Genomic DNA, 23,472 nt, shown 5'->3' with positions numbered 1-23,472 from the left:
CAAACGCGGTTCGGGGCCACTGTGCTTAGGCCGCGTGGGGGGGAGGGGTGTTCCATGCACTGATGTCGCCGGCATGTGCTCTTCTCTGTCCCCAATGGTCGCCCCCGTGGTCTTGTTGTCTGCACCACAGGTCTGAGCTGCATAGGGGGGAGGCCTTCAGGGGGAGATGGGGTTGCACCCCCGCGCTGCGCGTACCTTAGTGTAAGTGGCTGGTAGCGTATCTCCGGTCCGCGGGGGAGCGAGCACACGGTTCACCTTGTCCTGCTGCAGCTCGACCCCGGGTGCTGCTGTCTCGCTGATTGGGGGAGGATCGGGGGGCCCGGGTTGTAGGCAGACAATTATGTGGGCCCTCAAGCCACGGAGCTTCGTCCGCCCACAGCACGGACGGGGCCAGGAGAGGCGTTTTGAGGCTTGGGGCCCCCCGCAGCTGCCTCGTGTCAGGCCGATGGAGGAGGTCGCGTAGAGTCTCCGGCGGTGTCTGTGGGCCGCCACTGATTCCTGGAGAGGGGGTTTGGCCCTGTGCGCGCTCCCTCTCAAGGAGGATTCCCCACGTTCACCGTGTCGTGGACGGGGCGGGCGGTGCGCCGGGGCCTCAGCGGCCGTGACTCGTCCGTCTGCAGGCTTCGGGGAGGATCTCGCGTTTCCTTCTCCGTTTTTCTCCGGGGTTGCGGGTGGTGGTTCTCTGTTGCATCCGCTACCCCCGGGGGCGCAGCTGGGGTGGGGATTATGCTTTTAAACGGGAGTTTTGCAGGATGATTGTAGCGGCCGCCGGGAGCCGAGAGAGTTAGGTCAGCATGCGTCAGGCGCGCATGCGCAGTCGACAGGCATTCTTTATCACTCCTTGTTCTTACTCTTCACAGTGCCAGGCGTATACTTTTCTTCTGTCATTACATTACAATAACATATGCAAGAGGAGTCTGGTTTTCTGTTAACTGATGGCTTTGGACAGGGTGTTTGAGGATAATGAAAGTAAGTTCCTCTTCACAAAGGGAGTCTTTATTCCCAAGAGGGGAGTCTCTCCCAGTGAGGTCCCGCTTACCACCCCCAATAGGGGGAATGTCGTGTAGCGGGCTCACCTCCCTAGCCTCACAAGAAGGAGCTGCCCCCTTGTGAGAAGTGACTGTATCCCACTATTGGTCACACCTATACTTCCCTGAATGTTCTAATGTACATAATTATCAGGCCAGGTTTTCATTTGACTGCTCAACATATAAGAACATGCCATCTACATATAGTGAATTAATTGAGGTCCTGCCACAGTATTGCATCACACGATGTGTGTGGGTTTCTTGTATTAAGTACTCCAGTGGATCTATGGCCTGCGCAAAGAGCATTGGAGACAGCAGGCACCACTGCTGGGTCCCATGTTGCAGCATGATGGGAGGTGATGTGGTTGCGTTCGTCCGCACTATGGCTTTGATGAGAATCTGACCATGTCTATGAATCCTTCCCCTAACCCAATGTGCCCCAGCACTTCAAATTGGAAGGGACACTCAACTGAATGAAACGCTTCTTCAACATCGAGAGCAGCTATAACCAATTGTGTTTTCTGGTTCACAATATGCATTAAATCGATCAACCTGCATAGATTATGCTGAGTGACCCAGCTCGGGATGAAACTGGCCTGATCGGGTCTGACCAGACTTGGAGAGGAGCAGTGTTGATTGGTAGTGAATACAGTGTGGTTGTTTTATTGTTTGTTGTTTTATTGTTTGTTCCAGTATTAGTGCTGTCCCCCGATTGCTTTGGGTCTGAGATAAGAGTGGTGGGAAGTGCTTGTCTCAGTGAGTTCAATAGCCAGGTTTTCATGTTTTTTGAAGGTTATCAGATCTTCTATTTTTCTTATTTACTTCGGGATTGAGGTCCATGTTTTGGCTATCAAAACGTGAAAGTGTGGTTCCTCCGAATTGTCTTTTCTCGTAGTGTTTTGTTTTTCGATTTGGAGGTCATCTATAATCTTTGTTTGAGTTTCATTCCTGACACCTCACAGTAGGGACAATTAGGAAGTGCCTGAGGGAGTTTAGACTGCAAGCTTTTTGATTATCATTAGCATAGGAGAGAGAGAGAGAGAGAGAGAGAGAGAGAGAGAGAGAGAGAGAGAGAGAGAGAGAGAGAGAGAGAGAGAGAGAATGAATATATCCTTGAACTGCCTCAGAGTGTGTGACAAAATGACTTCTGTCCCCCACAACAGCACAAGATTGAACTGTGGCTAAACCACCTACTAAGCCCTCATACTTCTACAAAACAAGAACTATCCCAATCATAAAGGTGAAACAGGCACATGTAAAAGATACATCTCCATGTGGTAGCGTGGGCAGAAGGCAGGCTGTACTCGCTAAGAAGAGTGTGACTGTGAACTTATACTAACCAAAACAGCAAAGTGCATTAATCCAAAATAAAGGAATGTCAAATAACATTTCGAGGGGATTGGGTCCTCCGACGTATTCCATATCTATGACAGGTAATGTCCACAGCTGTGCTGCTTCAGAAAATCTTTGGCTCCTGCGTCGATGCGCCGTCCCCGAGGACCTCCTCTGACGGCTGACGTCACCCGATGTGATAAGTAGGACGCACGACGCCCATAGCCTCAGTTCCGTTTTTTCCGCGAACGTGTTCGCTTCGTGAATCTCGGTACGTCTCGACTCGTTGGAGTTTGCTGTTTTCAATTCTCGGTTCGTTGAACCTGTTCGGTTTGTTTTGAAGACCTGTTCGTGGCGATGTCTTTCTCATCTTCAACCCCGCGTCCGGGCTTCAAGAACTGCGGGACTGTGGGTCCAAGATGTCGGTCACGGACTCGCATGACGCCTGCCTCTGGTGCCTCGGGGAGGCCCACGATACGGACGACTGTGTCGACTGCCAGTCGCTCACGGCAAAGGCCTTGCGGGAACGCAAGAAGAAGCTGTCGGTAGGCCGGGTGTCTAAGCCCCGGAAGTCGAGCTCTGCGGGGCTTTCGACGGATGACTCGAAGGGTGACTCTCCGCGTCATCGTCGAAAGTCCAGTGGGTCTCCTTCCAGGAGTCGGTCTCGCCACTCCTCCGCCTCTTCGAGGCATTCCCGGAAGCACCGGCATAGGTCGCCTTCCCCGTCCTCTTCCGAGGACTCCGCCCATCGGCGGGTCGCTTATTTCTCCATGCAAGCGACACCGGAGGAATGGGCTTCCTTCGGGAAGCAGATGCTAGCGATTCTTGAATCGCAGGGCACCGGTCCGTCCGCACCTCTGAGTGGGGTCGGTCGGCACCGGTCAAGAGACACCGCCCGTCCGCCTTCGGGCTCGGGTGGTCAGCACGGCTCGCGGGAGAGGTCCCGCTCGGACAAGGGTAGCCGTTCTCGCCATGCCCGTTCCTGGTCCCGGTCCTCGACGCGCTCGAGACCGCGTGATCCTGTGCCGTCTTCGAAGAAGACGTTGATGCCTGTGGCGCCGAGGTCATCGACGATTTCTCTCGAGGCTCCGCCTCCGAGAGGGTCGTCGACACCGTCGGCGCCTAGGTCATCGAGAGACACGCTCGGAGCTCCGGCTTCGAGGCCTGGTCGACGCCGCCGATGCTGGCGGCGCTGCAGCTGACATCGACGCCGATTCGCTCGACGTCGGCGCCTTTTCTGTCGACGCCGGCGCCGACTCGTTTGGCGCCCTCGACGCCTTTCGAGGCGGTGGTGTCGGAGGGGCCCCGTGGCACGGGGTTTGCCCCTAGAAAGGCTATGGCTAAGGTCAGGCACTGCTTTGGTCCACAGAGGTCTTCCTCTCCCCGCCTGGAGTACATTTCAGAGGGTGATGAAGGCTCTGATGGGGGCTTGGTTCCGGTTCCAGATGACCTTATCTCGTGCCATAGCCAGTTTGATGATCTGCGGCAGTCGCTGCATGATGCCAGTGGACTGGACACCTCTCTGGAGGTGGAGTTTTGTAGGCCGGAGCCTGGCACTCATGCCGATTCTTCATATCGGCGCCTTATGTCTCGGGTCACCGAGTACTTGGGTTGGTCAGCTCCCCCAGGGGAGTTCGTTCAGGATGATCTCACGGACATCCTTGATCTCGGTCCCCCCACTGACCCGGTTTTGCCTTTTCATATGGCTCTGCAGAGAAGGGTGGTGGCGGCTTGGACTGCTCCGTAGAGTCTCCCGGCAGTGGGCAAGTCTTTGTCGCGAAAATACCGTCCGGCCAGTAGCGACCCCTGCTACTTGTCTAGGCACCCCACTGCGGAGAGTTTGGTGGTGCAGGCAGCTACGGCCCCGGAAAAGCAGGTGTCGTATCCTACCATCCCTCCGGATAGGGACGGCAAACGTTTTGACGGCTGGGCGAAGAAAGTGTTTTCTTCTGGGGGTATGGCGCTTCAGGCGGCCAACTCCATATGTGCCTTGTCTCGTTTCACACACACTCTGTGGAACTGTGTTGCATTAGCGGCTGGACATATTCCCGAAGGGGACGAACGGGATGGTTTCCTTGCTATGGTTCAGGACGCCAAGGATGCTATGTGTGAGGCCGTTCAGTCTGGTTTGGACTTGGCGGATTGTGTCAGCCGGCCCATGGCGGCGAGCAACGTAATGCGCAGGTTTGCGTGGTTGCGGAAGTCCGGGTTCGCTCCTGATGTGCAGTCCCGGCTCCTCAACATGCCCTTTGACGGTGAACACCTTTTTGGCAGCAAGGCTGACGAGAGCCTTGAGAGGTTGCAGACCTCCAAAGCTGCAGCGAAGTCGTTGGGCGCTGCAGTTCGCCAACCTCCGCCTTTTCGTCCTAGGGGACAGCAATGGAGGGGAGGTTCCTTTCGCTATTACTCGTCCTTCAGTAAAGCGAGGGGAGCTAGCAGTTAAAAGAGGCCATCGTAAGAGTGCCAGAGGTGGAAATAAAGGTACTCGAGGTGCCAAGGCCGCTCAGGCAGTTGCCTCTTTACCCTCAGGCAACGCCGCAGCCGCTACCACTCAGTCATGAGGCCAGGTCCCATGGTTCGCCGGTTGGGGGAAGGCTGGCGCAGCATCTTGTAGAGTGGCAAGCCATTACTTCAGATGTGTGGGTTCTGGAGATCATAACCCACGGCTACTGTCTTCCTTTTCGGCAGAGGCCTCACGACAATCCACCAGGGAACCTCTCTTTGAAGGGTCCGGATCCGCTCCTTGCGCAGAAAATTCAAGCCCTGCTGGAGAAAGGCGCCATAGAACTGGTGCCTGTAGCGGAGAGGAACAAGGGATGGTATTCCCCTTATTTTTTGATTTCAAAGAAAGACGGGGGATTGAGACCCATCATGGACTTGCGCGGTTTGAACAAACTCCTCAGGAAGGACAAGTTCAAGATGGTGACTCTTTCTCAAGTCCTTTCATGTGCCGATCCATCCCAAGCACAAGAAGTACCTGAGGTTCGCGGTTGGCGACTCGCACTTTCAGTTTCGGGTCCTGCCATTCGGATTGACCTCCGCCTCGAGGGTTTTCACCAAGCTCATGGTGGTGGTGGCAGCGCATCTCAGGAAAGGGGGGATTCACGTCTACTCCTACCTGGATGATTGGTTGATCAGGGGGAGCGCTCCTGAGCAAGTCCTGGATCATCTGTCCGTCACCTGCCACTCCCTTCACAGGCTGAGCTTCTCCCTCAATTTAAAGAAGTCCCATTTGACACCAACGCAGCGGCTCCAGTACATCGGAGCAGTGCTCGACACGTCATTCGGGCAGTGTTTTCCTCCTCAGGTGAGGGCTCTTCACATTCAGCAGATGGTGCACAAGTTTCAGTTTGCCCAGGATCTCCCAGCGTCCGAGTTCTTGAGACTGCTCGGCCTCATGGCATCCTGCATTCTTCTGGTGCCAGAGGCTCGTCTGCGGATGAGATCTTTGCAGTGGGCACTCAAGCTCCAGTGGTCTCAGTCCTCCGGCAGGCTGTCGGACCCTGTTCAGATGCTGCCCTCGGTGGCCCGGGACCTTCTGTGGTGGGCTGTCGAGGGCAATCTGATGAAGGGGGCCCCATTTTGGCTGCCCTGGCCGGTGGTGACGATTGTGACGGACGCATCCCTCACGGGATGGGGAGTTCATGCCAACGAGTTGACAGTCAGCGGTCGTTGGTCTCTGTCGGAGTCCAGACTCCATATCAATCTGTTGGAGCTGAGGGCCGTCAGGCTAGCCCTGAAGGCTTTTCTGCCGACTGTGCGCGGAAAGAGTGTCCTGATTCTAACGGACAACACGGTGGCCATGCACTACCTCAATAAAAAGGGGGGGGGGGGGCAGGGTCACTTCCGCTGTGCAGGGAGGCGATGCAGCTCGAATTCTGGGCCATCCAGCAGGAAGTTTCGATCTCGGCTGTTCATCTGGCCGGAGACGACAACGAGACGGCGGATGCTCAGAGCAGGCAGAGCTCGATCTCTCACGAGTGGGAGCTGGCTCAGGAGATTCTCCTGGAGATCTTCGCCCTTTGGGGGACCCCTCAAGTGGATCTCTTTGCCTCCAGTGTCAACCAGAAGTGCGAAAGGTTTTGCTCGCGGGAATTTCCTCCAAAAGGAGCCTTAGGAGACGCGTTCGTGGTGGAGTGGTCATTCCCACTACTGTACGCATTTCCTCCAGTCCCCGTCATCCCGCAAGTGCTGCTGAGGTTACGGAGGTTCGGTTCCCGGATGATCCTCATTGCTCCGGCGTGGGCCCGGAGGACATGGTACCCGGTTCTAGACTTGTCCATCTGCCCTCCACGTCGTCTTCCCTACAGAGACGATTTGCTCTCACGGGAGGGGGGTCAGGTTCTCCATCCAGAGGTCAGTTCCCTCAATCTTCACGCTTGGCTTCTGAAAGGTTGAGGTATAAGGATTGGGACCTCCCTGAAGACGTGATCGAGGTGTTGCTCTTGGCCAGGCGGCCGGCAACAAAGTCTCTGTACCGTTGCCGTTGGAGAAAGTTCTGCGACTGGTGCAGAGTTGAGAATGTGGATCCTTTTGAATGTGACATTCCCATGGTTCTGTCTTTTTTGCTTTCTTTGGCCCACAGGGGCTTGCAAGTGGGGACCATTAAAGGTTACCTGGCGGCGCTGTCCATCTTTAAGCGCTCGTCTGAAGAGTGTTCCTATTTTAAGATTCCTTTCGCAGTTTTTGAAAGGGCTCACTAATGTGTTCCCTCCGTCACCTTTTCTGGTGCCCGGTTGGGATCTGAACCTTATTCTTAAGTTTCTTATGGGTGCTCCGTTTGAGCCTTTACATTCTTGCCCTTTGAGGCTGTTGACTCTGAAAACTGTGTTTTTGGTTGCGGTTACTTGCGCTCGTAGAGTGAGTGAGTTACAGGCACTTTCAGTTAAGCCACCCTTCACTGTGTTTCAGAAGGACAGGCTTGTCCTTAGAGTTCGTCCTTCTTTTCTTCCGAAGGTGGTTTCGGAATTTCATTTGAGCCAGAAGGTTGTTCTTCCAGCGTTCTATCCTCCTCCACATCCTGGTAAGGAAGAGGAGAGGCTCCATAGGCTTGACCCTAGGAGAGCGTTGAGCTTTTATATTTTGTGCATGTCCCGGGTCAGAGTGGACGATCAACTTTTCATTGGTTACGCTGGAAAGCGTTTGGGACAAGCTGTGATGAAGCAGACTTTGTCTCGTCAGATTATTTTAGCTATCTCCAAGTGTTACCGCTTGGCGGGTAAGGACCCTCCGGCTGGCTTGCGGGCCCATTCTACCAGGGAAGTGGCTGCGTCTACTGCCCTGCAGAGGGGAGTTCCTATTCGTCACATCTGTGATGCAGCCACCTGGGCTTCAGTACATACTTTAGTACCTCACTACTCCCTCGATTCCATCAGAGGGCAAGATCTGGCCTTTGGCAAGGCAGTTCTCTATTCCGCAATTTGATTGGGCATGCTAAATTTGTATTCTAAATTCTTTCCCACCTCCTTGCTTGGTACTGCTTTGGGAGTCTGTCATAGATATGGAATACGTCGGAGGACCCAATCCCTCGAAGAACAAGTTATTTTCTTACCTGGTAAAGTTCTTTCGATGGGATGGTCCGACGACATATTCCATATCTTTCCCTCCCTGCCTTCCCCGCTGCAGAATTTCGCAAGGCCCTGTGTGTCTGACTGGTAGAAAACTGGTGGCACACGTTCTGGGAAAAAACTATAACTGAGGCTATGGGCGTCGTGCGTCCTACTTATCACATCGGGTGACGTCAGCCGTCGGAGGAGGTCCTCGGGGACGGCGCATCGACGTCATCGACGCAGGACGCAGACGCCAAAGAATTTCCGAAGCAGCACAGCTGTGGACATTACCTGTCATAGATGTGGAATACGTCGTCGGACCATCCCATCGAAAGAACGTTACCAGGTAAGAAAGTAACTTGTTCTTCTATAGAAATATATATACTTTAATAAAACACACCATATGCAAAAGAATGAAACAGAAAAACACTACACAAATTTCCACCCCTGTGGAAAGAACATAGAATATACAAAAGATGCAGCGTTATGGGCAATCAAATATGTTCATAAAAGTATGCTCTGCGGTCTCAGAAGAGAAGAGAATTGCCATAGCATTTCGGTGCTGGACTGCCCATCTGTGCGGGACAAAGACTGATATGCAAATGGCTATTTCTCCTCTGTGAAAGGTACAGTGAGCTAAAGTGTGGCTGCGGACTCTCTAGTGGGTACCTTCCCAAAGAACAGGTCAATTGGCCTTGTTCGTTCTCGTAGAGGGGCGCCTATGACTATTTTTTGACAACTAAAGCGGCGGCACTGCCTACCTGAAAATAAATCCCTAGTGTCTTGTATTTTCTATTACCTAGCCACAAATTAATTTCAGCCCTTATGGCAACGTGAATAAACACAAGACAAATACATAAAATATCCTCCATTGGAATTCCATTGTTCCTACTGTAGCTTCGGCTGAACGGGTTAATAATTCATTGTAACAACCCAGCCTTCTTCAGGGCAGCCTAATCTTTTTTTCTTTTTTTCATAGAATGGAACATAATACAATCATGTCTGCATGGTACATCCAAAGGGAAGGTAATTGCAATACACTATTCATTCCACCTATACATGCTGACATTGTATACATTTACTTATACAAACTAACCTGCTGAATACTTCAATTGCAACTCGGTTTTAGGAAAGAAAACCTACAATGATTGGGTGGAATCGTCCCCAATGTCCCTCGGTTGAACCACTGCCAACACCAAAGATGCAGAGAACACCACTGAATATTGATCGGCGCACCTTTACACATGTAACAGGTGCTGTTTTGAGAATAATCAATCACAGGCATGAAATGCACTTGAAACCAAGTACTAATCACGTTTGTACCAGCTACAATGGCCCTCCACTGTACTAAGCCTCCATGTCCACTTTTGTTTCAAATGACAACCTTTTCCACAGACCGTGTTTCTGCCAGTGATGACGGAAAACACAAAAGAAATGGAGGAGGCAACCCGATAACGTGTACGGGGATCTCTTCCTCCCTCCCCACTGGGTAAGGGGGAGGGGATGGTAGATGCGAGGCAAAAGTATCAAAAAACCCGCGAAGGGCCAACAAATGATAGGGGTGGGGATGCCCACTTTATAACGGGTGGGCGCATTACTGCGAGAAGGATCCAGCCTCTGCAGAAGGACGCCCGCCTGAATCGCCTGGAAGGATTTTGTTTTGATTGACTTTTCATCGGGAAGTGCTGCCGGAATTGAGAGGGACAGGCCGCAAGGCAGCCGGGATAGCCACGAGTGAAGACGAGGCGGGACGTGGACCATCTGCGAGGTCAAAGTGCTGGTTCTGCCTTTGGCACCCCGTCGGGGAGAAGGAGCAGCCAAGAAGCGGTGGAGCATCGTGGAGGAGGTGTCGCAGGCAGAGCAGAGAGTCAGCCCTGAAGCAGCCCGTGAGCAACGTGAGCAGGCGTTGCTGTCCGCAGCAAAGCACATCAACGGTGAGAGGCATCGGGGGACGTGAGGCGGAACTGGAAGAGGGAGAGCTACGCAACAGGAACAAGCGAGAAGAAGGCGCGCAGCTTCAGGTAAGGCAGCCACTAGGGAAGGAGACGCGGTGCTTGCCTAATCACAGGAACTGGTCGGCCTAAGAGTGAGGATAGAGGCCCGGGCCCACCTGGGTGAAACATTTTGGGGGCTCAGCTGATTTTTATTTTAAATTAAGGACAGCAGGACAATTTTAGTTTCACATTGTGAGGGCACAGCTGAATTTGGTTTTAAATTAAGGCCAGTGGGACAGTTCTACTTGCATTCTTCTGCTAAGCTAATCGACAAGTTCGTACAGAGCCGAATAAACAAAGGAAAGCACGCGGGTTACGTGGTTTTGTCCCATAAACTGCACAAGCAGCTGCCTTGCAAGGAGAGCAACAGAAAGCTTGTGAGCAGACTGAAACTTGCGCAGCCTTACTGTTCAAACGTGGGTCACAGAGGCCAGTGATTCATAACTGTCTGGCTATTGGAATGGATCTTGAAGCATTCATGGCAATGGCCAGGATGGCTGCTGCAAAACACAGGCCCAATTGGATGGAAGCAATGGTCCCTCACCCGGGGGAGGAACAGGCTGGCCCCAGCCAGATGGTGGATTCCCTTCTAATCTTCCCCAGCAACGACAGCAAGGAGGCGTTGAGAGAAAGTCAAGGTCTGGAAGGTGAAGAAGAGGTGGAGGAACACGGCGAGGAGGAAGAAGAGCCTGCCACAAAAAGAAAAAGAACCATGACACAGAGGGCTAAAGCAAGCAAGGAACAAGCCAGGACCAGCAAAAAGCCCAGAGTGACCGGGGCAGAGGGAAAGGAAGGGCGCAGGAGGTTGTAGCCGTACTGGCACCTGCACCTGCTGAGGCTCCAGGGAACCGTGGTTCACCCTGCGCTCCTGTAACCAGACCGGTAGTAGTTGCTGAGGAGGGACCCACATCCTTGGAGGCAGTGAAAGGTATGGTAATGCAAAGTATACAAGCATGGGGAAATGGGGGCAATGGTCAAGTGTTGAGTGGAAATGTTAATGTTTCTAATCATGCGATAAGTAATGCAGTAGTGGTACAACAGCGTGGGGTGAATCTGGGGCCAGCGGGGCTTGGGCCAAGGGGCTATTAGGCAGGTACTTCACACAACACAGGATTCCCAGGTGGGGTGGTCCAGTTGCCTCAGGGGGGTCACGCAATGGCCTTAACTAACTCAAGCTCCGTAGGGGGGGGTTAATACATTGCCTCAGGATGGTACTGCGCTGGCAGGGGCACAGCAGGGTCCATCGTGGTGGGGCAAGGGTTGTCAGGGCCTGGAGTGAACGTCGTTAGTGGGCGGAATCAAGGGGCTCAGATGGCAGGGGAGCCAATGGCATACAAGGGGGAATGTGGGGCAGTGTTACACAATACGGGAGACCAATGCCAGGCTCCTCTCCTGTCCGGGTTTCAGTGAGTTCCTTGGTGTGGCACATCCCATGGGCTACCAAGGAGAAGTTGTGGAGAAAAGAATTTATTGAAATCCTAGACTTGATGGAAATGGAACCCTCAGGGGAAGGTATAAAAGATTTGTCAGAGAAAGAGAATGAAAAGAGGGAAAGGGAAAAAACGCAAGGTGGAGCCAACCATCCACAACTGGCTGAAAGCATTCAAAATGTATATGTCAATTATGCTAGAGAAGTACCCACAGGATGCATTGTCAATGATCGCTTATGACCAGTATATCCACAACCTGTACTTGAAACATGGGGCGGTGGAGGTTGGTTACAGTATGACCAGGGCTTTCAGCTAAAAATGCAAGTCTGGCCCGCCATGTCTTGGGGATGAGATATACATTGGGGTGTTCATAGATAAAATGGAGCCCGCAAGTGAAGGGGGGGACAATTCCCAATGGGAGAAACCTCAAGTCTGGAGGGGCAGAGGGGGTTATTCTCAGCGGGGTAGGGTGTCCTTTCGAGGGTACTCCTCCTGGAACAGCCATACCAGCTACCAGGGAGAGCAAGCAGAATGCTGGAGGTTTAATGCTGAGGGGGGTTGCCCCTTTGGTAAAGCATGTTGCTTCAGGCATGTGTGGGGCAAGGGTGCAGGGGACCATAGCTCCTCTGCTGGCGAAGGGAAGCGGAGGAGTAGCCCCAAAACAAAAAAGAAAGGAAAGAGGGAATGAAGAAAAAGCGCAAATGTTAAGGTGTACATACCCGCGGGTGTCTCAGATTGTAATTAAAAATTGTTTATCCACACCGGTTAACCTCCAGGCAATGACTTCCTTTTTAAATACATACCACAACAGTATGGACGCAAAGCAGCTATGGGAAGGTTTCAGATGGGGTTTCAAAATTCCATGCACAGGGGTTAAGAGGGGTAGGGAGGCACTCAATTTACGGTCGGCATTGGGGATGCCTGAGGTGTTGGCGCTTAAATTGGACAAAGAAATCAAGCTGGGTAGAGTTGCTGGCCCGTTCACTTGCCCAACAATGGAGAATTGTGTGGTGTCACCTTTGGGGTTGGTCTCTAAGAAGGAGGAGGGGCAATATCGCTTGATCCATCACCTCTTCTTTCACGAAGGGGGCTCTGTGAATGACGGCATAGCCGAAGAGTTGTCGGGTGCATTATTCATCTTTTGATGATGCAGTGGAAATGGTAAGGACAGCCGGGAGGGGGGCCCTAATGGGGAAGGCCGACATTGAGTCTGCATTCTGGTTACTGCCTATTCACAAAGAAAGTCATCATTTGTTGGGTTTCAAGGTGCAAGACCAGTATTTCTATGCTAAATGTTTGCCAATGGGGTGTGCCTATTTTGAGGCTTTTAGCACCTTCTTGGAGCTTGCAGTTAAACAGGAGGTTCAGAAGGGAGGAGTCTTGCATTACCTTGGTGATTTTTTGTTCATCAGCAAAAAAGGGACCAGGGAGTGCGGGTCACTCATGAGTACTTTTCATTGATTGATGAAGGGGATGGGTCCTGCTAGCTGAAGGAAAGGCGGTTGGTCCGGTTACCTGCTTGACATTTCTAGGGATAGAAATTGACTCAGTCAAGGGTGAGTTCAGGCTCCCCCAGGACAAGGTGATGAGATTGAAACAGACTATCAAGGGTTTGAAGGGGAAGAGTAAGGCGACCCTGAAGGAGCTCCAGTCGCTGGCAGGTAATCTCAATTTCACGGGGATAGTCATCCCAGCAGCTAAAGTGTTAGCAAGAAGTATCAAGCTCAAAACAGTGGGGTTGCAACATGCCAGTCAACATGTCCGGTTCGGATCTGAAATGAGGGAGGACCTCGGGATGTGGGAAAAGTTTTTGGAGGAATTCAATGGTGTACTACTATGGAGGGAAGGTTGGACAAGCAGCGACAGGCTCAGGCTATTCATGGATTCATCGGGTTCCATGGGTTTCGGGGCAATCCTGGACAACAATTGGTGTGGTAAGGCTTGGCCAACGGAGTGGCATCAACAGGGGATCACTAGGGACAGCACGTTGCTCGAGCTGTTCCCCATTGTGGTAGCTTTTAAAATGTGGGAGGAGCGGTTGAAGGACAGGAAGCTGTTAATCTGGTCAGACAACCTAGCAGTGGTCCAGATCATAAATCAAGGGTCCTCTAGCAATACAAGGGTCTTGAGACTGCTTAGAGAACTCAACAAGAGCATGCTTGCATTAAACATCGAAGTCAGAGCACGACATATTCCTGGGGTCAAAAACATAGCCGCTGATTCTCTCTCTCGTTTACAGTGGGAAAGTTTCCGAGAGAATTATCCAGGAGCAAACGTGGTGATGACCCCATTCAAAGCTCAGTGGTGGGGCATGATTGGGGCGATCTGAGTTGCCTGATTCACACAGCGCTAGCACCAGGTACAGCAAGAACATACAAGGCATGCTGGGAATAGTTCTTGGCCTTCCAAGTGGAAGTTTTGTGGGAGGGGCAGAGGGATCTGCCAGTAAGGGCCTTTGTGGGCTGGTGATGGCATATCACTTGCAGCAATAGCCCTACTTTTTAAGTTGGGGGTAAAGGTGACCCCACGAAGGAACATTACATTGTAATGGCCATGAAGGGCTGGGCAAAGCAGGCGGTGAAGAAACCCGATGAAAGGCGGCCCATCGACATTGTAAAACTGCCTAGCTTGATCAAATGCCTAGGGGAGGTGTGCCATGATGAATATGAGAGGGTTTTCTTCAAGGCAGCCTTCACACTATCTTTCTTTGGGGCATTTAGGGTGAGTGAGCTGGTCCCAGAGAACAGGGATGCCAAGGGAATAGGGTTTCTACAGTTGAGGGATGTGCACATGACAGAAGGCTGGTTATGCATGTTGCTAAAGTGGTCTAAAACCGATCAGGAAGGGAAAGGGTGTACAATGTCTCTCCATCCCATCGCTGGGAGCCTAGTATGCCCAGTCAGGTCACGGACTGCCTTTCTCCAGCAGAGGCTGCCAACAGGGGAGGGGGGCGGGATGTCCTCTTCTCATTCACAGGGTTGGGTCCGCATTGAGCCGTTTCCAGTTTAAAAGGGTCATGGACATGGCACTAGGAAAAATTGGGGAAACAGAGGGGGTGTACGGGACCCATTCCTTTAGGATACAGGTGGCCACGTCAGCTGCAGCCATGGGCCTGGGGGCGGAGGACATCAAGTAAATCAGGAGATGGAGATCATGGTGTTTTAAGAGATACGTCAGACCTGAGAAACTGTAGAGTTAACATGCTGCCTTCTCATCCCAATAGCGGCGGCTCGAAGGACAAGGAGGTCCGTCTGGGTAGTAGGACACTCATTTGTGTTGAGGGCTGGGGCAAGCTGGACGACGGAACAGGAAGAGTTCATGGCCGGCAATTCAAGATATGTGGCACAGGGTTTCGGCGATGAAATGGGCACAGTTGCAGGGGCACATCCGCAAACTGCTAGGTAAGCAGCAAAAGCCAGATATCTTGGTCATACATCTGGGGGGCAATAATTTGACGAGCCTGGGGAGGGGGGCTTTGATGAGGGAAATGATGTTCTCGTTACAGGAACTGGCGGCACAATTGGGAGAGACGGAAATCATCTGGTCCGAAATAATTCCGAGACAGGAGTGGAGGGGCGCAGAGAGCCACTCAGCGGTGGAAAAATCTAGAAGAAAATTGAATTGTGCAATGTCAAAATTCTGCAGGGGCAGAGGTTTTCCACAGATCAGGCACAGCATGATTAACTTGAAATCCCCGGAATATTATTTTAAGGATGGCATACATTTGTCGGCAATGGGGATGGATCTCTTTTATTGGAATATCTGCGCAAAACTCCTGGAAATGTAACACAGGGAAAGGGAGCCACGGTGGATGGTAACCCACCTGTGGCGTGGCGGTGTTTGGGCCACCAAGCACAAGAGACGGACTCCGGATGAGCCAGGAGAAAGCCGGAACGGTCTTCACTCTTCTCAGACCAGCGCTTCTTGGGTGCCTAAGCGGCAGGGGCATCTGGTGGTAACAATAAGGGCTCAGCTTCCCCCAAAGAAACTGCGCTCTCCCTTCCCAGAAACACCTGCAAGGGCAGGCGAGGCTTAGGCACGAGAGGTTGAGAGAGTTGTGCCTTTGGGAAGGAAAGGGGGAAGCAGGTTGTTGGACACGGAGCAGTTGCTGCATCTTCAGTGCTATATTCACTAATGTTTGCACTGTGGTTTTTATGATGTTGTGAAAATAAAACTGCTGCCTTTTAATGCCAAAAACAAGACAAGGCTCATTTTGCACTTTTATGGGGCAACAGAGGAATGAGCATGTACAGTATTATGGGTCCAACTGGACAGATGCACGGGTTATGTCAATAGTTACCAACATCAGACTAGCAGCCAATCATCTCATAACGCCTCTGTCTTTTTCTACAAACAAACAATCTTCAGCACCGTGAACTAGTGAGCAAGCTTGTATGCTCTATTGCTGTTTTTATATTTAAGTGATTTGATCAAGCGCAGGCATCGGCTGCAAACAGTACACTCAGCCGAATTTTGCAAAAACACTGGCTTTGCCTTGTTTCCTAGCCTAATCTAGCCCGGGTGCATGCCAGTCACACAATCGCATTGCAACCTATATTTGCCCATTCTCCTCATCGCCCGATTTCTCATACTAAACAGCAACTCTATGGCGGCGCAATTGTCCCGCATGGCGGCCATCTTGGAATTTATGTTGGCAGTGGACAAATGCCATAAACAATTACAACTTAGAAAAATGACTTTAAAGAATAACTAAGGACCGACCCATATATCGGTCCGCAGAGGGACTGAAAAATGTTACGGCTATGCACTAGCTTGAACATGACCATGTCCGAAGGGCATGGAAACATACAATAGACTAATCCCTACTCTGCAACGCATGAAGGGTGCTGTGTATACACCAACTTGCGTGCCTGAAGAATGGTTCATAACGGCAGCCATATTAGGTGTACTGCCGTGCCTGACTCCTCACTTAACTGGTGTGCTCCCATTTCCTGAATCATGTCAACACGACAGACAAGGGCACCTGTGCTGCTCTCCTGATGCACCAAATTGAATTAGAATAAAATAAAGTAAAAATTAAATACAATGTGCAAGATGGCCAACACACCTGCTTTTTACGGCACCCATCCTGGCACCTGACCATTAACCTGCAAATCTGGTCAATTCAATAAGGAAGCCCAATGCAATTCCTCATTCAGGCCAATTACATGTGCGTTAAGTCGGTGAATCTAAACATGTTCTAATTTAAATAACATTGCTGTCATGGAATAGTTATTACGATCAATGATCAGCCATCTAAAATCCTCTGGGCCATGGTGTTTGTCTAAAAAATGCTGTACCAAGGGTGCTATTAACGTGCCCATGACAATCCTACTTCTATGTTCATTAATGCGAGTGGATACTTTCCTGGTCGTCATACCCACATACAGTTGGTCACAGGGGCATATAATGATGTAAGTCCCATTAGCTGTCTCATAACCTGACAATATATTTATCTCTATATTACTTTTGTTCAGATGGTGCTTGCCTTACAAGCTGTATTTGTGGGAGCCCTTGCGGCTGTTACTTCCGTTGGGGTGAGGCAGGTTTAATTAGTAACTTTTTGAAACATTTGATGTGTCAAGGGCATGAAAGGCATCAGGGCCTTTCAACCTTTTAGTTGAAAGTGGCCATGAGCCTGAGGGAGGCCCAAAGCAACTGCTGCATGTTGCCAGTCAGTAGTTGTATAACACAGCAATATATTATTCTCTATATTACTTTTGTTCTGGGGCTTGCCTTACAAGCTTTTTTTTGCAGGAGTCCTTGCGGCCGTCACTTCCCTTCGGGTATACAGAAGTGTTATCACCTTGTTGTCTTTTTACACCGGATCCTCCACAGCCGGAACTTGCAGGAACTTGTTCAAATAGAAGGATTTATAGCTTTTCAGTGGGTATTTTGTATTTCAGCTCCCAGCTGGCTGGCCATCTCGTGATTATCAGCGGGTATGTTTGAAGAGGAAAATATGTGTTAATGAGGAAGAAGCTGGTCACACTGCTCACAGCTCACTTATTTGGTACATTTCTTTCTAATGATGGGTCAGAGGATTTTTGGATAGGCCACACCAGGCAGGCTTTTCCTGTGATCTCTTCAAGGCCATATGTCACTTCAGGTCATTTTCGTTGGTGCCTGAAGGCCAACGTTCATGTGACATCATTTCATGGGATATCATCATTATGCTAGTTACTATTTTTGAAACTTTAAGATTCCTACAGATTTTTGGTCACAGAATGTTGGCATGTATGATCTCATAGACCACTGAAAAGTGCCATGCACACATTCTGAAGTATAATAGTCAAGACACATGCACTGCAATTACTGCCTGGGTGGTGAAGTAGACTGGAAGGAAGGAGTGGTACAGAGAGAAACAAGATGGTTGAACCTTTTCTCACGTGTGTGGAGCTCCCCCTGGCTACACGAACCTCGCCCTCGTCAGACCCAAATAATCAACTGCCCTCTGGTATGCAACACCCTAGTGTGAGGCTAGTCCTTTTGTGTAGGGCCTGCCCTTTGATTCCTGTTTCCCAGAATAGCTCCTAATGGAGAGAGGTGTTTCCTGGCCTCACAAAGGATCAGAAGTGAGGCCTAGTCTTTCAGTCTCTTGTCCTGCTGGCTGGCAGGGACAAACTGTCTGACCAGAATACACAGAAGTCTTCCACAGCTAGTCTGAGCTCACAGTATTGACCCAGGCATGATATAAGCCGACTTGGCTTATTATAGTTATGGGAATTACTCTCCACCATACCCTAAACTCCGGTCTGGATTTACATTTACAAATTATTTTCTAATCGATTTGAATCTGTTTTGCTCTGCATTGTCTTGCTTCCGAAGCTATCTCATTGCCCTGAGCTATCCTTCCGGCCCGTTAGCCTGAGAGTGGTAGGTTTGTAGCACAGAGAAGTCTGCCATGTAGATATGAGTTTGGAGAACAATTTTATCTTACCCACCTTTGGATGGAGAGAAACATCCCCATTGAGTGAAGACTTGTTTTTATAGTTTCTGTTGGGTTGCAGCTTTTAAAGACAGTGTTGGCTCATCAGAAGCACTGGGAACTTTTTTTTTTTAACACTGGGTGTTTTACTGAAGATCTGCTCTATAGAAAGAGGGGAACCCCTGTTTTTTTGAACACTTAAGAACCCAATGGCCTCTCCTTACACCCTGACATGTGGAACTACCGTCATGACACCTTATTTGGAGTTTTACCATTATTTTGACACCTTATTATAGTGAGTTTTACCAGCATTCTGATACCTTATGTTATTCTTTGAGCTCTTGTTTAATAAATCCCTTTACATCCTATTACTTTGTGTCTGTCCTCAGTTCTGCAAACATAGTGACAGCCAGCCATTCTAGAGGCCTATTGCATGCTAAGGGGTCTTGAAAGGGTGGCATCGTTAGATAGGGCCTTGTGGGATTTGGTGTCCCCAGGAAGTAGCCAAAACTGTTCCTTATTTCAGAATTTCTTTGCATTGATTTGCTCGTTTCGAATAGTGTACAACGCTCAATTTAAGAAAAGGGCAAAGTATTCTTTCCACTTTTACATTGGAATGACGCGATTTATATAATTACAGCCCATTTTGTACATCTAATCTTTTGTACATCTAATATTTTTTAGCCATTTTATTAACAGAGTGAAGCAATGGGTGGACGTGCTTCTTGAGTCCCTCACCCACCAACGAGCCTCATTTGCTCAGTCTGTGCCTTTGTCCGCTTCACAATTTTTGACCTGCACACAATGTACTTGTTTGGCCTGTACGTTTTGCTCTGCTGTGTCAGTTTCTTTCTTTTTGGTGCAGTATGTTGATGATTTGGACCAAGGCCTTTCTCTGCACCCAGGCACTTCGTCTCCCTCCCCACTGCGCCCCCCACTGCTGCTTGGCATCTCCTTTAGTTGTTCTATTGCTTTAGAGTTCCTGCGTCCCATATTCAGCTGAATGTCTTCCCGTGGTGTCCCACGTTGGGAGGGCATTGATAATTGAATATTCTGATTATGCAACACAGCCTTGCATGGCATGGCATGGTAACCATATACACTTTTACATCCTTCCTGGCATCCAGTGCAGCCACACTGGGTGGTGTGCGTTTTGTGTCCAATTTGTCACAGACAGTGAAGGCGATGCGTGCTGTTGTACTGGGACACTTTTAGCTGGGCTCGTGTGCCCGTTTTTATCTCTGTGAAAAAAGCAGGTTGCAGACGTATTTGATTGCAAAGGGTGGTAGGAAGGACAGTGAGTGTACAGAGTGTTTCCCCAGAGGGCAGGAGGTGCAAAGACCTTTTAGCCTTTATCACTGCAGGGTTCCAAAAACAGCCAATTACACAACAAGGTTTGCAGCAGCCACAGCCACTAGCAATTGTCATCACACAATATACGACTCTTAGAATCAGAAGGCTCCTGGTTGAAGTATTCTATACTTGCACAACATGTAAAAGTGCACATACAGCATTAACTGGAATCAAAAATTAAAAACATGTCATCTGTTCATTTCACAAAAACTAAATGCTATTTCATTTTTCTGAGTAGGAAATGAGTGTGACTTTCTGAAAAAGTTTGAAACCTTTTCTTGATGGTGTTGCTTGTACAGTGCGCATAGCCATATCTTGGTGCTTAATGTGTTTTCACGTTTCAGAAATTCTCCAAAAGAAAAACTAATTCTGTTTTCTGTTTGAACACAGGACTGAAAACGGCCCTTGTAGAGCGAGATGATTTTGCATCAGGGACTAGCAGCAGGAGTACAAAATTAATTCATGGCGGAGTCCGATATCTTCAGAAGGCCTTCATGAGCTTGGATTTAGAGCAGGTACATGCATGTTTATGCTGTTTTTGTTAGAAGATATGATTTTTAAACATTTTGCATGGTTAGTCCAGTTAACAGATGTGTAGCCTAAATGTTAAGGGTTTTGACAAAAAATACTCATCTTTTGTCACTCAATCTCACAGCCTTGGTTCAGGACAACCGATTTAACAAATACTATATTCAAAATAGTTTCATGTATCCATTGAATCATATGTTGCAAATTTGTAGCACTTAAATATTTCTTCCAAGAAAACCAGAGTTTTTGAAAATGACAGCAGAAAATCAGATAAGTGATTGCTTGTGCAACATGTCGATGCAAACTGTGTGAACATGAGCCAACAGATGGGTTTGCAGCCACCACCTAATTCTCTACTCCAACCCCCATGTCTTAACTGTTGACATTTAGGCAGCATGGGTCTAGTATTATGATAGGGCGCCTGGTTGCCCTTGGGCCTGGTCTGTACTATATAAATAAAACACATACAAATACAAATAGTCCACTACCTCATCAATAGTTTGGCCTCTGGAAGCATCTTTCATATAGATCCTGGGGAAACAAGTAAGCAATGCAAGTATGATTGTGATTGGGCAGTGGAGTTAGAACTGTTTGCCTGCTCTGCAGTACCAGTTCAGCCCACAAACTCCTGGGACTGCAATCCCGTATCACGGAAGATGTCTCTGGGTGAGCCATTTGTTTGTAAGGACTGGGTTTGACCTGCAGGAGTCTGCATTGTGCAAAATCCACAGGTTGAAGCAGTTGCAAAGTACAGGCCACTTTCCACAAAAGTCCAGTTCCTTCTCTGTCTGCTGTGCTTGATTTCACTTCTCTGACGGTGTTGTCCACGGGTATCCACAGGGATGTTTACAGAGTCTTTAAAGCTTTCTCTGGGGGTTTGTAACACAATAAAAGTAAGGGTCTAAACTGTCCAGGAGCAAAGGTTTTCTGGACATTTAGGTTCATCAGGGTAAGGCCGACTAGTAGGGGTCCAACAGGTACTGCGTACCCTAACAGGGGTCTCAAAAGCTGATAACACGGTTCAGCAATGGGTGCTATTGGTTTTATTACCCCGCAAACCGGGAGTGAATACAGGTGGTGGGGGGTTCCTGACTTGACCTTTTCCACTCCTGCAGATCTGGTAAAATCGATCTATAAGAGCAAACTTGATCTCTGGCTCAAAAATGTCCTGCTTGTCTTTCTGGATCAACCTATTCTTTTCATTACTTCTCTCATTGTCCCCCACTCTCAGTGGGAGGAGCCAACCTGTACAGGTAGCAGTGGTTCTTCAAGGGCGGGCCTGATAAACAGAGTTTTTCAAAATGGCGGTTGCCACTTTGTCATGGAAAGGCCAAATAATTGATTGCATGGGCAGCATGTCGATGAGCAACTGATTATGTACTCAAATCTCCATTTCTTAACTGTTGTATCTGTCATAAAGGTGCTAGGGAAACAAGTAAGCAATGCGAGTTTGGTCGTGAAAGGACAGCAGAGTTAAGAGCTGGTTTGTAAATATGTAAAAGCAAATATTGGGTGGACACTAGAGACTTGGAAGGAAAATTACAGTGAGGGGCTAGTGGCAACTTGAGACAGGCAAGAAGGTAAAAGCTTGTACACTGTCAATGAGGGTTAGATTTTTAAAGAGTTTATGCACAGCACAGATTAGAATGAGCAGTGTGGGGAGTAACAGCAGAGCAGGGTGCATGCTGACAAAGAAGAAAACATCGAGGATGCACGATGGAGCAGAGTTTATTTTTCCGTTGGCTGTTTAGCGCGACATATAAGACACTATTTCATCAGAGTACAACTAGGGAGAAATGGCATACGAGGACGGACACAAAGCTTGTGGATGTTCTTGAAATTGATGCCCTTAGCCATGCTAATCCCTATGGCCATGACCACCCACCTCCTGCCCCTTCCTTGCTCAAAACACTTCCTCTTGGGATCTCTTTGAGCAAGGTTTATCAAGCCTTACTGTCAAACGTTGCGCTCAAAGTGCCGGACAGGGTTTTTTCAAAGCAGTTTTATGAAAGTTAATTTCTTATTTGGAGCTTTAAACGTGTTACGGGGGTAATAAAAATGTCTTTACCAGGTCCGCCTTCAACCACTCGATTTATAAGCGCACTGCGTGCTTTTCACTGAATTCATGTTAAAAATAGGCATTGACAAAGCCAACTGTTTTGGCTTGTGTTTACCATTTGACAAGGACTGCTATTCTATGCCCAGGTACTCACACCATTTTGCAGCTGCTACCATTGATGGCCAGTTAATACCACTACAGCAGTGCCTGGCAAATAAATTTCCCACGCCTACAAAAACTGATAGCATTGTCAATGATTCTTTTAACTCGCAATTGGGCTTTACAACCATATAACAAACTTGGCACTCAACATTGCTGTCCCACTAAGTTACATATTGTTTTATAGTAAAAGCCCGACAGGTTAATGACTCTTGGCTAAATGAATACGAGCAAGACTCTTGACTGCAGGTGCCGGAGCATGAACGGTACAATTAAGAAGACAAAACCGGTGACAAATGCAGATTTACAACACTTAAAAGGGAGAAGAAAAAAACAGAAAACCAGGCAACATGAAGACGTGCGGGACACCACCTATACGCGTTTAAAAGCATGTGAAACCTGAATTACTAATAGTTGTGATATAATACTTTTTAAACATTGGATATGAGTTAGCCCATCCATGCATTACTATCATGAAATCCTAATTGTTTTTAGATATTTAGTCGAGGGAGCATGGGTACCTGGAGGGAAGGTCAGAGTTTAGGAGCATACCACATTCCGGCGCCATTTCTGGAGCACCCTCTGCTCTTCTGTCTCATGATTTTCTGTTCGATGGATGCCCGCATGGGCGTAATTTTAGGGGGGGACACGAATGTTTGTCGTCCCCCCCCCCAACCTTTGTGGCGCACCATTTTGTCCCACTCATTTGACAGGTGCCACTTTCATTTAGATGTCATGTCTCCCCCAACTTTTTCAGCCAAGTTACTCCACTGGATGCCCGCCACTCAACCTCCACCAGCCAAGCCCCAAGAGTCAGGGAAATCAGGATAACCAGTGTTGTGCTTGTGTGCACGAGTATGTGAGGTCCATTCAGCGGATGTTGTATACTGAGATGTAATTTCTCATTGAGACCCCAACTCATGCTACTCACGGGAGGAAATTAAGCCTCATGCAAGTGAGTTCATACACACCTTGTCGGTTCCATGCTGTGTGTGTTGGTGTCCTGGAGGCGTGTGCATATTTAATTTTGAACACATGCATGAATGCCTTTCATTTGTATAACCATCTTCACGAATTCATGCTCGTACTGGTGGTAGGTCAATCATTGGTGC

At 49.2% G+C, this 23,472-nt stretch overlaps 1 protein-coding gene across 11 annotated transcripts in view; it reads left to right on the top strand.

The window, feature by feature from the left end:
* GPD2 (glycerol-3-phosphate dehydrogenase 2) overlaps positions 1-23,472 on the top strand; it is a 2,458,594-nt gene that overhangs the window by 940,945 nt on the left and 1,494,177 nt on the right. For all 11 annotated transcript variants that reach the window (XM_069616409.1, XM_069616412.1, XM_069616410.1 and 8 more), the window contains one exon: positions 20,005-20,129. In XM_069616409.1, the coding sequence (XP_069472510.1) occupies positions 20,005-20,129 (125 nt within the window). The remainder of the gene's footprint in view (positions 1-20,004; positions 20,130-23,472) is intronic.

This window comes from Ambystoma mexicanum, chromosome 9, assembly GCF_040938575.1.
Source record: "Ambystoma mexicanum isolate Mex_15411 chromosome 9, UKY_AmexF1_1, whole genome shotgun sequence".
Taxonomy (NCBI): domain Eukaryota; kingdom Metazoa; phylum Chordata; class Amphibia; order Caudata; family Ambystomatidae; genus Ambystoma; species Ambystoma mexicanum.
The sequence above is the reverse complement of the archived record's forward strand: the minus strand, read 5'-3'. Positions and strand labels throughout refer to the sequence as shown.